We start from the raw sequence: 18,969 nt of genomic DNA, 5'->3' as shown, positions 1-18,969 counted from the left end.
ACATAAAAAAGAGGCCTGAGTCAGATTAGATAAAAATTCTGACTCTCCACATTGACTGATACATGTCACAAATTGGCAAAAAAGATGTGCAGTATGAACAAAACTTCAGACAGGCTTGGACTTCTAAACAAAAACAGCGATAATTGATTTTTCAGAAAATGTTTAAAAAAGCGAAGAGATGAAGATGGAAATTGTGAATATGTGGGGGAACAGTGTATATGTACATCTCAATAAAATACAATATGGACAGACGGATCGGTGCAGAGTCCGCATTGATGCGGACTTTGTATCGGTCTGTTGTGGTGAAGAGGGAGCTACATCGAATTGCGAAGCTCTCAATTTACCAGTCAATCTATATTCCGACCCTCACCTATGGGCATGAGCTGTGGGTCATGACCGAAAGAACAAGATCCCGGATACAAGTGGCCGAAATGATTTTCCTGCGCAGGGTGCCAGGCCTCTCGCTTGGAGATAGGGTGAGAAGCTCGGTCATCCGGGTGGGAGTCAGTGTCGAGGCGCTACTTCTCCGCATTGAGAGGAGCCAGATGAGGTGGCTGGGGCATTTGATTCGGATGCCTCCTGGACGCCTCCCTGGTGAGGTGTTCCGGGCACGTCCCACCGGAAAGAGACCCCGAGGACGACCCAGGACACGCTGGAGAGACTATATCTTTCGGCTGGCTTGGGAACGCTTCAGGATCCCTCTGGAAGAGCTGAAAGAAGTGGCTGGGGAAAGGGAAGTCTGGGTATACCTGCTGAAGCTACTTCCCGGCGACCCAAACCAGAAAAGCGGTAGATAATGTATGGATGGATGGTACTTTGAGGACACACAAGTAAACAGTGGGAAAATTAGGCTTTACACAATCGGGATTTTTGGGGCCGATCACCAATCACTGATCAGCGAGTTTTAAAAAATGATCACCAATTCCTGATCGGATCGCAAGCTGGAGCAATGAGGCTTTTTACAAAAGTGTTAATTTACTATATATACTTGTACACTAAATTGTTCAAAAATATGTTTATAATATATAATCTTTGTTCATATATTTATGCCAATGAGACAGTGAGATACAGAACAAATTAACAGTCTTCTTTTAGATGGCAGTCAGTACATATAGCAATTGAAGTATCTACTTTTTGTGACATTTTTGGTTTTTGGTGTGTCGTGAAAATTTTCACTTGTAATGTATGTGCCTTGGCTCCATAAAGGGTGGAAATCACTGCTCTAAGATCATGGTTTGAACAGAACGACAGCATGTTTACACAGAACCACGAGCGCTAGCACTAGCTTGCTAGGGTATGTAACCTTTTGCTCCCTGCTTGCGAGCCATCACGTATTAAAAGTATGTGCACATAAAGTACCTCAAGCAAGTCTTATGAATATCCTCCCCTGTCGTGAGCACCGGTGCGAATTATGGCATTAAAAGCCATCAGCCGATCAGCATAAAATCCCAATTATAAATTCCATTGATAGGGGTGGCACGGTGGATCAGTTGGAAAGGTTTGGCCTCCCAGTTCTGAGGATCCAGGTTCAATCCCAGTCCTCCCTGTGTAGAGTTTGCATGTTATCCACGCCTGCGTGTGTTTTGTCCGGGCACTTCGGTTTCCTCTCACCACTAAAAACATGCATTAATTGGACACTCTAAATTGTCCCGAGGTGTGATTGTGTGTTGGACTGTTGTCTGTCTTCACGTGCCCTGTGATTGGCTGGCAACCAGTTCAGGGTGTCCTGCCCGTTGACAGCTGGGATATGCTCCAGCACTCCATGCGACTGTTGTGAGGATAAGCAGGTAAGAAAATGGATGGATGGATGGAATTCCATTGATATTCTAATTTCTACAAATGGTGAACCTTGGGTGCCCATTTTTTCTAAGCTATACTGATCAAAATGTTTATTTAGAAAATTCTGAAATATTTTTGTGTGTAGTGCGTCTCTAGAATAAGTTTCACTTTTTAAATTGAACTATGAAACTAAATTGAGGTTTCGATGCTATTTTATTGTTTTGAGATGTACCTGTATATGAAATGTGCTGTGAAATTCTGCTGAGGTAAATCAATCCCAGCAAAGCAAGCAAATTGTTTGTCTTACTCTCAGAGCAGGAGACTCCAGCGACATTGCGTCCACCTCCTTTAGAGCAGCTGAGGTGGGCTCCGTGATGCAGGCAGTGGGACAGAGACATCTCAGTACCAGAGCAGCGGACGCCACTCATTACCACACTGTCTGCAGTCATCTCGCCTTGCCAGTACCACGTCTCCTGTTGAGGAAAAACAAAGCAAGTTCACCAAAAAGAAAACACCAACAACAACAAAAAAGAAAACAATACAGTACATACAGTGAAGAAAATAAGTATTTGAACACCCTGCTATATTGGAAGTTCTCTCACTAAGAAATCATGGTGGGGTCTGACATTTTCATCGTAGGTGCATGTCCACTGTGAGAGATAATCTAAAAAGAAAAATCCAAAATTCACAATGTATAATTTTAAAAATTTATTTGTGTGATACAGCTGCAAATAAGTATTTGAATACCTGAGAAAACCAATGTTAATGTTTGGTACAGTAGCCTTTGTTTGCAATTTCAGAGGTCAAACGTTTCATGTAGTTGTTCACCAAGTTTGCACACACTGCAGGAGGGATTTTGGCCCACTCCTCCACACACATCTTCTCTAGTTGCTGAGAAACATGGAGTTTCAGCTCCCTCCAAAGATTTTCTATTGGGGGGGTCCTGGCTGTGTGGTTCGGGTCATTGTCATGTTGAAAGACCCAGCCACGACCCATCTTCAATGCTCTGACTGACGGAAAGAGGTTGTTCCCCAAAATCTCACAATACATGGCCACGGTCATCCTCTCCCTAGTACCGTGCAGTTGTCCTGTCCCATGTGCAGAAAAACACCCCCAAAAAATGATGCTACCACACCCATGCTTTACAGTAGGGGTGGTGTTCTTTGGATGGAACTCATCATTCGTCTTCCTCCAAACACGGTTAGTTATTACTAGTACGAGTTAGTAATTATGACCAAAAAGTTCCATTTTGGTCTCATCTGACCACAAAACTTTTTTCCCATGGTCTCTTCTGTATCATCCAAATGGTCATTGGCAAACTTTAGATGGGCTGGTTTAAGCAGGGGAACCTTCTGCACCATGCATGATTACAAACCGTCATGTCTTAGTGTATTAGCAACAGTCACCTTGGAAAAGGTGGTCCCAGCTCTTCTCAGGTCATTGACCAAGTCCTGTCGAGTAGTCCTGGTCTGATTCCTCACCTTACTAAGGATCATTGAGACCCAATGAGGTGATATCTTGCATGGAGCCCCACTCCGAATGAGATTGACTGTCATGTTTAGCTTCTTCCATTTTGTAATGATTGCTCCAACGGTGGACCTTTTTTCACCAAGCTGCTTGGCGATTTCTCTGTAGCCCTTTCAAGCCGTGTGGAGTTGTACAATTTTGTCTCTGGTGTCTTTGGACAGCTCTTTGGTCTTGTCCATATTACAAGTTTGAGTCTTACTGATTGTATGGGGTGGACAGGTATCTTTATGCAGCTAACGACCTCACACAGGTGCATCTGATTCAGGACAATACATGGAGTGGAGGTGGACTTTTAAAGACGGACAACAAGTACTTGAGGGTCAGAATTCTAGTTGACAGACACATGTTCAAATACTTATTTGCAGCTGCATCACACAAATAAATCGTTAAAAAAAATCATACATTGTGATTTCTGGATTTTTCTTTTAAGATTATCTCTTCCACAGTGGACATGCACCTACAATGAAAATTTCAGACCCCTCCATGATTTCTAAGTGGGAGAACTTGCAATATAGCAGGGTGTTGAAATACTTATTTTTTTCACTGTACCTTCCATCTCTAGGCCACCTTGTTGCACAGTGATATTGCTGCAAAATATACTGAAGTGTTTTTCACATACTGCAAAACCATTTAATGTAGAGTGCTTGAGATTATTTTTGAGACTATATGACAATACTACAAATAGCAATTACAAAACAAAATTAAATTATTCAGTTAAGGTGTAGTGCGACTTGCACCCGAAGCCAGCTGGGAGAGGCTCTAGTGAGCCTGAACAGAATCAACGGTGTTTAGAATTAATGGATCGAAATTTTTATTCATCAGATGTCAGCAAAATATGCAGTGACACGATACTGTAAGTGTGGAACTTCCTCACAGAAAGAAAAAACAACATTAAAAATAATTCAGAAGGCATAAACTACCTTTCCTTATTTGACTTTACTAAAGGACAATTGTTTTTAAATGGAAAAATATGCAATCATGTGTAATGTACTGGACGTGTTTTAGGTAGTTGAAAAGCTTGACATTTAATATTAATGTAACATTAATTAACCTATTAAGTATGTTTTCAACCTGAAACTAATTTTAACTGGAACAATATGAAATTAATGAATCACTTTCATCTGTCTGACCATGGCCCAAAAAAAAAAAAAAAAAAAAAAAAAAAAAAAATCGGGGAAGGCAGCACACGGAAGCATTTTTAATTTGCTTCAGAGCTAAAAAGGCTCCAGATTCAAATTTGAGCTCAGAGCCTTCTGTATAGTGTTTGCATGTTCCTCCCATATTCCAAAAATACTGGTATCTAATTATGTAAAGAATCTAAATTGCCAATATGTTTAAATGTGCTCAGTGAATGCTTTCTTGTCTGTATGTAGTTTGTTACAACAGCAGGCTCGAGTTCTGCCGTTACCCTGAACAAAATAGGCAGTAGAAAACAGACGGATGGATGGATGGATGGGTGGATGGACGGAAGGAAGGAAGAGAAATAAGGGAAAACAATGTAACTATAACTATTGCCTGTGCAACTACCAATCCCGACCACTGGAGGGAACTCAGGTATTTCTTGGCTTTCAAAGCTTTACCAGCCGGGCAAATCAGTGAACTTGCTATACAGTATACAGTATTACACACTGTAGCTTATTCTAAATCACTGAACGAAACTGTGAAATTTTAATGAACGTATCAACATGTCAAGTGATAATGAAATACTTTTACCAAATATGTCCCTATGTGTGTGATGTGCCCCTTTCCCAGAATGTAAACTGGACTTTTTCCAGAATTGCACATTTCAATTTTCAATTGCAGCTGTGGTCTGAATTTTACTATATATACTTTAATTGTCATGTTTTTTTTGTTCGCTCTTGTATTTCAGTGAATCACTAAATATTTCGTATGTCAAGAATCATAATTATTTTGTAGTTTAGTCCTACCTACTTTCTTTTTGGTGAACTCATTGTGCATCTTTTATTGTGTATAACAACTTCCTAAACCATCTGGATCCCCTGCCATTACCTGGAAAACATTGCTGGCAAAGCCCAAGCCGAGCTGTCTGCACACCACCATGGCCTCCATGGTCCCCCAGCCCTCGCTGCACACAGTCCCCCACACCAGAGAGCCGTTCTTCTCCACCAGAACCTCCACGCGACCCTCAAAGGGGTTTCGACCGCCACTCAAACGTAGCTACAGGTATGTACAAGAGATTTGAGCAAAATCAATACAAGACAAGAATAGAAGATGGAAACAATATGTTGCCCATCTTTTACCTTGCACAGACCCAGACAACAGAGGCAGATATTGAAGGAATACACTTTGGGTCTTCCATAGAGATCAATATACAGCAGAGGTCAACGATCTTTTTGAATCCGAGAGCTACAGTACTGCTTGGGTACCGATTAATGTAAAGGTATATCAGCTTGATACATACTTTTGAAATAACAAATTTGATCAAACTACCTTTTTATGTGTTCATATTAACAAGGAATGCACTGATCATGTTAATGAGTTTTCTGTAAAATGTTAAAAACAACAAGATTGAGAATAGAGAAATACCAATATGTAACACTTAATCTCTGTGAATCTCTGCAAGTGTTTACATTTTCAAATGACCACTCATCCAACATTCTGAAAAATCATAATGCCCCAACACAGGTGAGCTACTTTTGCAACAGGCCTGCAGGTTACTCACACGGTCCATGGTGGCCACCTGGTGCCTACGGGCACCATGTTGGTCACCCCCTGTATTATAGTAAAGTGATACACTGGCAATTCCAAATTCCTCAAGAAAAGTAGATGTGGAAGACATTTACTACTATTACTTACTGGGAAGGATTAAATATACTTTTGTATTTAAAAGCATACATAAAATGAGTCAACTGGTAATAAATCTTTTAAAGATGCGTGACGGAGACCAAGAACCGTAAATGTGCCGTAAATGCTCCTCACAACGCCCTGAGCATCTGACAGTTCCTGACTAGGAAGACGATTTTTGTGCTACAGCAATGTCACCACTAACCTGACCTGGGGGTTTGCATTTGAAATCTTTTGTGATATCATTCCTGCAAATTGTATCACATACCTAGTATGTACATTTTGCTGGAAATGCGTGACAAGCATAAATTCCACTAAAGGTTCACTTTTGAGATATACTTGTGCATGCTAGCACTCATATTTATGTCCTCCCTTTTCACACACAATTTGTTTTTGGAATCACCAGGAAATTTTTAAAAAGTTGCACTTACATAAAAATGATAATTGTTTGTTTTCTAAAACACAATTGTTTTAAAAATAAATAATTTCCAACCTATACATAGATAAATATGACACTCACCCTTTCTTGGAAGCCCATAGCAGGGACATTACACCTGACAGCTGCATCTTCCTCGTGGCTGCAGCCAACAGACTCCTTGTTGAAGGAACACTCAGTGATCGACTTCTCAAACCCAGAACACTCCACTTCATTCATATGTACTGGGCCCATACCTGGGGAAAGGGGTGATTCAGGGGCGCTGCTTGAAAATGACACTTTCGCTTTTTACCTAAAAACTATTGTGTAGCAAAAAGAAAATTCTGTTAAAAACTGGAACCAGCAATGCAGTATGCACAAAAAATATTAGACTATTCTTATGTTGAATACATAATATTATACAATACAACCTATTCCCACATGCAGGCTTGTACAAAATATAGTATGTACTGGTATGTTCTTTCCTGAAAGTAGCAGGTATTTTCACTCACTGTGGCCTTGATATAACATCATTAGAAATAATATAATAGTGTCCTATTTGTGTACAATTGGATACTGTACAGTGCTGCGTTAAGATGCCAGTTTAATTTGCTCCGTGACCACATAACTCAAAAAAGGTCTCTCAGATAATCTTTCTCTGTTGTAATGAACAGTCATGTCATTATTCCATTCCTGCCTCCCTGAAATACAGCTAAAATGTTTGTAATGTACACTCTATTTTATTCTAGTAATATATGGTAATGTAAAGACTTTGTAAAGACAGTTTGAGCACATTTTTATTTCACTTCAATGTACATTGTACTGCTCCTTTTGGTGTGTGCACCTTGGGGACCTCGTGGCTATATAACAGGAGCAAATATACACATACAAGCATTACACAACTAAATCAAGAACTTGCAGTAATATTGGTCATTCTTCACAAAGGATAAAAAATATGCTTGAGTGTATTATGCTGTCGACATGTATTGTGCCACCATTTGTCTTTAAATATCTTTTTGAAAGGTGATAACTGTGGGAAACTGATGCTATTCGTTATCCCGTCAATGACGTGTTGCATTGGTTATTAGCATTAAGCTTAGCCCATTTCTCTGAGGGAAAAGCTATGTCGTTGCTTTAAATACAAAATTTGTAATATTTCATCTTTAGTTTGACAGTAGGAATCAACAGAGGGTGACAATGAACAGTGTGAAGCCTCTAACTGCCACCAAACAGCAATCGTAAAATAATGTCAAATTTTGAGGGGATAAGACTCAGCCTTCCTCCACTTGCCACACCCCTTATCCTCACTAAGGCGACAGCCTATCCAACTGAATCTGGCTGAGAAGCTGGGTACACCCCGAATGAGTTGTCAGCCAATCGCAGGGCACAAGTAAATAAACAAACATTTGCACTATACAGGAAACTTAGTCTTCGCTTAACCTACCACGCAGGTTTATGCGATAAGGAAGGAAAGCGTTGTACCCAGAGAAAACCCACACAGGCACAGGGAGAACATGCAAACTCTACACAGGCAAGGCTGGATTTGAACGCAGGTCCTGAGAACTGTGAGAGCTGAAAAAATTTTCCATCTACAACAATGTAACAATTTTTTGTTATGGGACACAAATTGCAGCAGCTAGCACAATTCAACACTTTAGTTTTAGTGTTTCAATAATCTATATTTTCAGAGTAGAGTATATTCTGATGACAGGTGAACTCTATAAAACATAACTGCTGAGTGGAGGACTTCCAAGGAGTGAGCAGCACATTTCTTTTTTTTTTTTTTTTTTATGGGGCAACCCACATTTGTTGTAAAACGTGCAATGAAGATGATGTAAAACACTTCATGCAGCAAGAGGTATAAACATTTGTGGAGTCTGGAATGGAAGTCCTTCGAGTGGAGGGTATAATTACTAAAGTCCTTTCTGAGATCACGGAATAGAGATCACGGAATACAGTAAGTCCTTTCCGCATGTATACCCCCCCGCCCCCCACCAGCTGGTTTGCGTGGTTAACTGATGACATGCCCTGACATCCTGTTGGGTAGGAAAAAAAATCTCAATGATATATTACATTACAATTCACATCAAATAAAATATCCCATTTTGTTTGACTTTTTGGCCTTGGAAGTATATGGTAAGTCGATATGTTCAGTATTATTAGATGACTGGACACTTGAACTATATTACTAAGGGTATGTAATAGAGTGATCCCAACAAACAGAGAGAATTTTCTTGTTTGTTTTTGTCATGAACGGGACTCGAGGACGGACTGAACGGGACTCGAGGACGGACTGCACGACTCGGGTGACAGGCAAGCGGTAAGGAGAAAGTCTTTATTCGTTCCAGAGTTGGTAACCAGGGAATCAGTCAGCACAAACAGCAGGAACACGAGCGACAGGTTTACAGGGTAGGTCGGGAGACAGGCGTTGGTCGGTACACGGGAGGTTGGCGTCAGGAATGCGGAAGTGCGGGAACGAGGCATGCGAGGCGATGATCTGGCGAAGACCAGTCGTCCACTGAGTCCTACAAGTACCAGGGTTAATCAGCGGAGATGAGGCGCAGGTGTGCGCCTCCTAATCATCGTCGGTCTGCTGGGACACGCCCAGCCAGGGCTGGAATGGCAGGGCCATGACAGTTTTAACATACTTGGTCCATACAGCTAAAGATTGTTCTAATATAAGTTAGTAGTTGGCTGGAACTGTCAGTGCCCTGCAATAACAGTTTCTGTAATCTGGAGGTTTTTTCAGGAGCAGGTGATTGGCCCACTGCCCAATCCCACTGGTACTCCTATGCGGTTTCTCATTGAGGTACGAACCAGGACCAACCCTACTTAGCTTCCAAGAACTGATGAGATCAGGCATTCCCAGGGCACCACATGTGGTGATTTGGATATAAGTGAACAACCATTGTTTCATCACAATGAAAATTGACATTTGTTTCTGAAAGACAAAATTATACACTTGTATCTAATTGACAATAGTTTTCTCAAAACCGGAGATATTCATTGTCATTTTTTTTTCTTTTATGCATCTTTATAATGGAACAGTGGGGCAACGGGTGTCACAGTTCTGAGGAACAGGGTTCAATTCCCGACCCCACCTGTGTGGAGTTTGCATGTTCTCCCCGTGCCTGTGTGGGTTATCTCCAGGCACTCCGGTTTCCTCCCACATCCCAAAAATGTGGATTAATTGGGCACTCTAAATTGCCCATAGGTGTGATTGTGAGTGCAGCTTTTGTTTGTCTCTAGGTGTCCTGGAATTGTCTGGCAACCAGTTTAATTTACAGCTATTAAAAGTTACCTCATCACAAATGTGCACGGCAGCTCAAACATCCATCCGAGAACATGCTTGTACTGCACATACTTGATTCCTGGAAATTTCTCTCTCTTTTGATGCATTTGAGAGTGTCTTCATGTGTACAGTATGCAGTAACCTACCTTGACCGAGGCGACCACCAGAAAGGGCCTCCTTTGCTGTACCGAACCCCAGTTCTCGACACACCACTGTGGCAGACTGGAGGTTCCAGTTGTCATCACATATGGTGCCCCACTCTCCATTTTTCAACACTTCGACACGGCCCTCACCGATAATGGCCCCACCACGCACACGGACCAACGGTTGCTGAAGAGGAAAAGCCTTTTTTCAAAAACACAAATTATCTTGGGGTTCACGGACGAATGCAGACAGAATGGCAGTGATGCAGATCTCCCTGCAAAGTTTGGGTAAATGATGTGTTTAATTGCACATGTAAATACATGTGCAGCAAAGTTTATATAGTTTATACTTGCAGCACACATTGCCTTTACAAGGTTAAGTTTCGACGTCTCAATGTTTGGCTTTGTCAGCTTTTTGAAACTTGTCATCGTCTTACAATCATTCAGTAAAATACTATTCAGTATAAAGTTTTAAAAAGAGGGCTATCAAATGTATGGTCCACGGACCAGAACCTCCCCGTTTGGGGATCCAATCTCGCCCGTGAGATAGAGAAATACAGTCAGTGCTATTTTCAATAAAAGCACTGTTGTTTCTAATTTTGTCCACTGCAGGGTACACTGATGACCCTTTACTAAAGACGTCTTCTTCTTTTCCTTTCGGCTTGTCCCGTTAGGGGTCGCCACAGCGTGTCATCTTTTGCCATCTTAGCCTATCTCCTGCATCTTCCTCTCTAACCCCAACTGCCCTCATGTCTTCCCTCACCACATCCATAAACCTTCTCTTTGGTCTTCCTCTCGCTCTTTTGCCTGGGAGCGCCATCCTCAGCATCCTTCTACCAATATACTCACTCTCTCGCCTCTGAACATGTCCAAACCATCGAAGTCTGCTCTCTCGAATCTTGTCTCCAAAACATCCAGCTTTGGCCGTCCCTCGAATGAGCTCATTTCTAATCCTATCCAACCTGGTCACTCCGAGCGAGAACCTCAACATCTTCATTTCTGCCACCTCCAGTTCAGCTTCCTGTTGTTTCTTCAGTGCCACCGTCTCTAATCCGTACATCATGGCCGGCCTCACCGCTGTTTTGTAAACTTTGCCCTTCATCCTAGCAGACACTCTTCTGTCACATAACACACCAGACACCTTTCGCCAGCTGTTCCAACCTGCTTGGACCCGTTTCTTCACTTCCTGACCACACTCTCCATTGCTCTGTATTGTTGACCCCAAGTATTTGAAGTCGTCCACCCTCGCTATCTCTTCTCCCTGTAGCCTCACTCTTCCCCCTCTACTTTTCTCATTCACGCACATATATTCTGTTTTACTTCGGCTAATCTTCATTCCTCTCCTTTCCAGTGCATGTCTCCATCTTTCCAATTGTTCCTCTGCATGCTCCCTGCTTTCACTGCATATGACAATATCATCTGCGAACATCATGGTCCAAGGGGATTCCAGTCTAACCTCATCTGTCAGCCTATCCATTACCACTGCAAACAGGAAGGGGCTCAGCGCTGATCCCTGATGCAGTCCCACCTCCACCTTAAATTCCTCTGTCACACCTAAGGCACACCTCACCATTGTTCTGCTACCATCATACATGTCCTGTACTATTTTAACATACTTCTCTGCCACACCAGACTTACGCATGCAGTACCACAGTTCCTCTCTTGGTACTCTGTCATAGGCTTTCTCTAGATCCACAAAGACACAATGTAGCTCCTTCTGACCTTCTCTGTACTTTTCCACGAGCATCCTCAAGGCAAATAATGCATCTGTGGTACTCTTTCTAGGCATGAAACCATATTGTTGCTCGCAGATACTTACTTCTGTCCTGAGTCTAGCCTCCACTACTCTTTCCCATAACTTCATTGTGTGGCTCATCAACTTTATTCCTCTATAGTTCCCACAGCTCTGAACATCCCCTTTGTTCTTAAAAATGGGAACTAGAACACTTTTCCTCCATTCTTCAGGCATCTTTTCGCCCGCTAGTATTCTGTTGAATAAGTTGGTCAAAAACTCCACAGCCATCTCTCCAAATTGCTTCCATACCTCTACCGGTATGTCATCAGGACCAACTGCCTTTCCATTTTTCATCCTTTGTAGTGCCTTTCTGACTTCCCCCTTAGTAATCATTTCCACTTCCTGGTCCTTCACTCTTGCCTCTTCAACTCTTCCTTCTCTCTCATTTTCTTCATTCATCAACTCCTCAAAGTATTCTTTCCATCTATTTAGCACACTACCGGCACCAGTCAACACATTTCCATCTCTATCCTTAATCACCCTTACCTGCTGCACATCCTTCCCATCTCTATCCCTCTGTCTGGCCAACCTGTAGAGATCCTTTTCTCCTTCTTTCATGTCCAACCTGGTGTACATGTCTTCATATGCCTCTTGTTTAGCCTTTGCCACCTCTACCTTTGCCCTACGTCGCATCTCGATGTACTCCTTTCGCCTCTCCTCAGTCCTCTCAGTATCCCACTTCTTCTTCGCTAATCTCTTTCCTTGTATGACTCCCTGTATTTTGGGGTTCCACCACCAAGTCTCCTTCTCCCCTTTCCTACCAGATGACACACCAAGTACTCTCCTGCCTGTCTCTCTGATCACCTTGGCTGTCGTCGTCCAGTCTTCCGGGAGCTTCGGTTGTCCATCGAGAGCCTGTCTCACCTCTTTCCGGAAGGCCGCACAACATTCTTCCTTTCTCAGCTTCCACCACATGGTTCTCTGCTCTACCTTTGTCTTCTTAATCTTCCTACCCACCACCAGAATCATCCTACATACTACCATCCTATGCTGTCGAGCTACACTCTCCCCTACCACTACTTTACAGTCAGTAACCTCCTTCAGATTACATCGTCTGCACAAAATATAATCTACCTGCGTGGTTCTACCTCCGCTCTTGTAGGTCACTATATGTTCCTCCCTCTTCTGGAAATAAGTGTTCACTACAGCCATCTCCATCCTTTTTGCAAAGTCCACCACCATCTGCCCTTCAAAGTTCCTTTCATGGATGCCGTACTTACCCATCACTTCTTCATCGCCCCTGTTTCCTTTACCAATATGTCCATTACAATCTGCACCAATCACAACTCTCTCGCTGTCTGGGATGCTCAGAACTACTTCATCTAGTTCCTTCCAGAATTTCTCTTTCAACTCTAGGTCACATCCTACCTGTGGTGCATAGCCGCTAACCACATTATACATAACACCCTCAATTTCAAATTTTAGTCTCATCACTCGATCTGATAGTCTTTTCACCTCCAAGACATTCTTAGCCGGCTCTTCCTTTAAAATAACCCCTACTCCATTTCTCTTCCCATCTACTCCGTGGTAGAATAATTTAAACCCTGCTCCCAAACTTCTAGCCTTACTACCTTTCCACCTGCTCTCTTGGATGCACAGAATATCAACCTTTCTCCTAATCATCATGTCAACCAACTCCTGTGCTTTTCCTGTCATAGTCCCAACATTCAAAGTCCCTACACTCAGTTGTAGGCTCTGTGCATTCCTCTTTTTCTTCTGACGCTGGATCCGGTTTCCTCCTCTTCTTTGTCTTCGACCCACAGTAGCTGAATTTCCACCGACGCCCTGCAGGTTAGCAGTGCCGGCGGCGGGCGTTGTTAACCCGGGCCACGACCGATCCGGTATGGGATTCTTTAGATGAACGCTCATATTTGTTTGGCACAGTTTTTACGCCGGATGCCCTTCCTGACGCAACCCTTTGCATTTATCCGGGCTTGGGACCGGCTTACAGATTGCACTGGTTTGTGCCCCCATAGGGCTGCATTCCTTTACTAAAGACGTATACCGTATTAAAAAAATTCTTGTCACTCTGAAGTCTCTGACCTAATGCACTGCGCCGTCATTGCTTAGATCGGCGCATGGTTTAACTTTAGGGGCACCATGTTGCCAGCCTCTGCGTTTTCCCCATCGGAGTGGAGTAAGACGTAGTGTATTTTCCCAGTTTTTATCCAATACAGTATCTTGTTTTGTGGCTGTTGGCAGTTCCACTTGTGCCGGACATGCCATTAGACAGTGGTTTTCAAACTGGGGGCTGGGCCCCCTATATCTGAGGGGGCAGTGTTATGACAGGGGGGCATGGGGCTACGATGAACACTTTTCATTATTTAGTTACATCCAGCAGATGGAGCACATTTTAGTATAAAATTGTATATGGTGCAGTAAAAAGTGGTATAAAAGGTTCTCAATATTCTGCAATGAAGAGCGGAGAAGTGAAATTGTACCTCTTGTTTGAAGGCTTTCCTAAATCCAGTGGTAGCTGATGGGGCAAAAGCTCTGCCAGGGACGCAGCTCACCACCACCGGCAAACCTCCAGCACAGGTTCCGTTGGATTCATCCCTCCCAAGTTTGCAGCTGGAAAAATGGGCCTCGTTGCCAGTACAGTTGACGGAGAACTCCCAGTATGTGGGCTTCCTCCTGCGAGCAAACATCCTGCACAGTTTGTGGAATAAGTGTCAGTTAAAGTAGCAAACTGTTTAGACAGGTTTATGTCTTGTATCCAAATACCAACATGCATTTACTTTCGGGAGTCTGACAGTCAACGCTGGGAAGCCCATTGTGAGGCACATAAAAAGGATATCGGTTCTCAAAAGAACCTCACCCATCCACAATCAACAAAATATGCATTTATATTCATTTATTGCCCACATTTTGACCACTCAGGGTGAAATGGAATTGGAATTTGTTGTTGTATTTTGCTAACAACTAGTGGAAGTGCTACGGTGCCAATCTGTCATTGTAAGAAATTTCACTTGTTGAAATTATTTAAGTACAACAGCAGATTCCAAACACTTGGTTTAAATCTCCACCATTTATGGTGCCAGCTGGGATGCAAACTGTGTTTGGACTGTTTTAATAAAACAATGAGAAAAAGAAATTTCAATAGATACACTTCTTATTTTGCTATCATGAGTGAAATAAATTACTGATCTAGATTGGAAGTTACTCTCCAGTATGACTTTGTACTAGAGTCGTAATCAAGTAAAACACCACTAAAGATGTTTTTTTTTTTTACAATTGAAAGCCATAAGGTGTTTTAATAACATATCTGATTTAAACAATATTTTATATGCTATTATTCATGCCTTGAGGAATTTAGTATGTTTTGAGAAAATGCTGATGTATACAAAATATTGCTTAATTTTATGCATTGATGGTAGTTGAAATAATAGCTTCATAACCGATAAATGACTTATCCATCATAAATCCTGGATTTTTAGAACATATTTCTTCATCTGTACATACAGTTCAAACTCAACCTTTGTTGTCTTTAATAAGTGATCCCCCTAAAGGAACTCTTAATAAAAATCATATTAGAGGGTGGATTGCTGTATCAGACCTTTCAAATTTACGTTTTATAAGGAGTCCGAGTGGGAGCAGGACGACACGTAGATGGAAAATTGAGGAGTCTCCGTGCTCTGTTGCAAGCAAAGGAAAATTCCAACCTCTGCACAAACTCAATTTAATGTTAACTCCAGTGGTACCATTTTATAGTTGACTTTGTTAAACAACACCTCAAATATCAGCAATTAGTAAACGATTGCACGTTATTGTTGTCTACAGAGGGATGGCCATTACAGTTTTAGTTGGTTTTGAATTTTCAAGGAAATATTAGGAACACCTACATATTTTCATTAGCTACCAAGCTAAATAAAAACAAAGTTAAAGTCTTGGGATTCTTCTTTCGATTCTCAATAGAATGTAATGCAATGGTTTATAGATTAATCATTGACAGGTGACTGGACAAAAGCTAGAGGACGAATAATTCTATACCCTTCAAATTCATTACACAGCACATCTATCAACGTGCAGACATCCACAATTCACATTTCAAATCAAGGCACAACAAAACAAAAACCTTTGAAGTGACAAGCAGAAATGGGTACGATGCTGTGAAAAAGTATTGGACCTATTCCCAAATATTTTTCCCATCATTTCCCCACTTCACTATTTAAACTCACCAAACCAATGTACATTTCAGACAAATATTACCCAAGTGAATTCCAAATGCCATTCAAAATGATTTCATTGATTAAGGAATAAAAAAATATACATTCAAAGCTATGTGTCCCACTGTGAAAAAGTAATAGCGGCGTGAACCTAATAACTGGTTGGGCCATTCACAGCAGCAATAACTGAAATAAAGTCTTTTCGATGACTGCCAATGAGCCCTTCCCGTCCGTCTCGGTGGAAATATTTTGGCCCAAGCGTCCTTGCAAAATTGTTTGAATTTAGCAAACATGGAGGGTTTTCACACATGAATGGCCTTTTTAAGGTCACACCACTCACTGCATTTCAATTGGATTCGAGAACGGAATTTGACGAGGCCACTCTAAAACATTCATTTACTGTAGTTTTTTCTTTTTTTTATGCAATTCAGAAGTTGACTCGGTGGTGTGTTTTGGATCATTGTAGTGTTGCAGAACCCACGTACACTTCTGCTTGTGGTCATGAACTGATGATCTCCTCTTCTGAAAAGCTGTGCTACATTTACATCAAAAAAGCAATTTTTTTATCTTTTCATTCCAAATAATGTACTCCCCAAAGGTCTTGTGAATCATTCAGATGTTTTTTTTTTCCGGGGGGGAGGGGCAAGATCAGCCTTTTCTGTTCTTTTTGGTCTTCCTTATTGTTGTGTCACAAACAAAGACCTTAAATGAGTCAATGAAGACCTGAAGTTGTTTAGAAGTTGTCCTGGGTCCCCTTGTGGCCTCCTGGATGAGTCATTTCTGCTTTCTCTTAGGGCAATCTTTGTAGACCAGCCAACCCTGGGAAAGCTCACCCTTGTTCCATAATTTCTCCATTTGAAGTTAATCAGTCTCCTTATGGTTTGCTAGAATGCTAAAACTTCAGAAATGCCTATGTAACCCTTTCGAGCATGATAGGTGTCAGTTTCCTTATCCCTTGAATGCTCTTGGACTCGTTTGGATTATGTCACTTTGCTGCAACTTTTTATAGGTAAAAAGTGTGGCAAAAACGGTTCAGCAGCTAAAACCATCAACAAGCTGTCTTGACTCAATACCATCTGACTTTTTCAAAGCTAGAAGTCTGTGCTAGCTGATTTGGAACAAATAATCAATTTCTTACTTCAGTCAGGGGAGTTTCCTCAAGCTCTTAAAGTAGCTACCCTGAAGCCTTTGTTATAAATGGAAGGTTGGATGAGTCCATGTTTGCGAGCAATACACTCATTGGATGACTCATGTTTATCCTGTGTATGGTACCCTTAAGGTCAAATTTTCCAGCACTTTAGTTTCGACAATCATAGAGGTGCAGATGACACACAGTTGTATTTGGCAGGGTGTCTCCCGATGACTACAGTTGAGTTCAGCTGTTGTGTCACTGTCAAAAGCAGATAAATAACTGGACGAGAAAAAATGTTCTTCAATTAAACCACAACAAGACTGAAACAATTGTTTTTGTCAATAAAGAAAAAAGGAGTGCTGTTAGTAAATATTTGGAGTCACTCGCTTAAAAAAAAAAAAAATCAAACACAATCTCTGAAACCTTGGCGTACTAATACATTCCAACCTGACTTTCCACAGTCATATTAAATCAATTACTAAAACTGCCTTCTATAATTTGAATAACATATCCAGAGCAAAGGTTTGCATGTGCCACTGAGACTGTCATGATCCTGCCGCTCCAGCCTGGGCTGTGCGGGTGTCCGCGAGGTTGCTCTGATTGGGAGGTGCACACTTGCGCCTCATGCAGCCTGATTATGCTGTGTTTCTTTGTATGACCCCGATGACGACTGGCCGGCGCCAGTTCGTTGATCTTCATGTCCCGTTCGTGTGCTCCGGTATCCCTGATCGAACCTGTGTGTACCGACCTTCGCCTGTTCTCCGACCACCCTTGTAAGCCTGACTCCTTTGATACTTCTGCCTGCTTTGATTGTTCCCCTGTGTACCGACTCCTGCCTGCCCGCTCACCTGCTCTCTTCGTCCGACGTCCCAACTACCGCTGCTGCACCGGACTGCCTGCTCGATCCCCGACCTCGGCATATAATAAAGGTTTCTCCTTGAACTACTTGGCATCGTCCGAGTCCTGCATTTGGGTCCTACCCCCGTTCAGATGGGACGTGACAGAACGAATTGGCCACAACAGGACCAAGCAGGAAAGACCCGGCGTCGCCGGGACCGACGCAAGGTAGACCGTCTGCCGGAGGACCAAGCCTGTCCAATCCGGGTAGGCTCCCTGACATCCTCTGCTTCCGTGTCTTACGCTCCGCCAGCGAGGTATGAATACGTCCCGAACACGACCCGTCTGGCTCCTCATATGCTTCTGGACTCTGACTTTTCGTAATATGAGGAGGACCGTGATTTGTATGACCGGCTGCTGGAGTACGACTCCGATTATTCTGATTGTGAATCTGCTCGTCCGATCTTTCATCCCAGTCAGTTTGTTTCACCTCCCCGCGTTTCCAGCACCCGAGCGTCTTCGCCTGGTAGGTTCAAATACACCAATCCGTTTGAGGGAACCCGCTTGGCCATCTATCCGGGACCTCCGCGTGGTGGTCAGAGGAGATGCCTCGGCCGGGCGCTCCCTTGTGCCTCCCACTGCGCGGCAACTAAGACACCGTCCTCCCATTCCTTGCCGGCAACGGCGAAACCCGCAGACCCGCAGCTGGTGGCGAAGCTTCCAGCCCAGAGGGAGGAGGAGCCGCCAAATCACGAGGCGTTCTGCCGCGAAATGCGGGCGGAGATAGAGTGGCAGAGTGCCGAATTGGCGGCTCTCACGGCCCAGGTCCGGCAAGGATTGGCGAACCAGCCGAGCTACGCTGACGTCGCAACGGCGACGGACTCGCTGCTGACGCAGGTTCACGTGGCAGTTGGAACTGACCCGCTCCCGAGACACGCCCACGTGTCAGTTTCAACTGACTCTCTGCCTACTCTCGTTCACATCGCCGTTGAAACAGACTCGCCCCCTCGCCAAGTGCACGTCGCAGTGGGAACGGATTCGCCACCTTGCCAAGTGCACGTCGCAGTGGGAACGGACT

The 18,969-nt window shown here is 42.9% G+C and overlaps 1 protein-coding gene across 3 annotated transcripts in view; it reads right to left on the bottom strand.

Moving 5' to 3' along the window:
• The window catches only part of loxl2b (lysyl oxidase-like 2b), a 57,280-nt gene that overhangs the window by 6,474 nt on the left and 31,837 nt on the right, over positions 1 to 18,969 (bottom strand). For all 3 annotated transcript variants that reach the window (XM_061816333.1, XM_061816334.1, XM_061816332.1), the window contains 5 exons: positions 14,198 to 14,405; positions 9,965 to 10,148; positions 6,632 to 6,783; positions 5,317 to 5,484; positions 2,087 to 2,252 (listed from right to left, as the gene is read on the bottom strand). In XM_061816333.1, coding sequence (XP_061672317.1) covers positions 2,087 to 2,252; positions 5,317 to 5,484; positions 6,632 to 6,783; positions 9,965 to 10,148; positions 14,198 to 14,405 — 878 coding nt within the window. The remainder of the gene's footprint in view (positions 1 to 2,086; positions 2,253 to 5,316; positions 5,485 to 6,631; positions 6,784 to 9,964; positions 10,149 to 14,197; positions 14,406 to 18,969) is intronic.

Source organism: Syngnathoides biaculeatus, chromosome 4 (assembly GCF_019802595.1).
Source record: "Syngnathoides biaculeatus isolate LvHL_M chromosome 4, ASM1980259v1, whole genome shotgun sequence".
NCBI lineage: Eukaryota > Metazoa > Chordata > Actinopteri > Syngnathiformes > Syngnathidae > Syngnathoides > Syngnathoides biaculeatus.
Note: the sequence above shows the minus strand (reverse complement) of the source record. Positions and strands in the feature narration are given on the sequence as shown.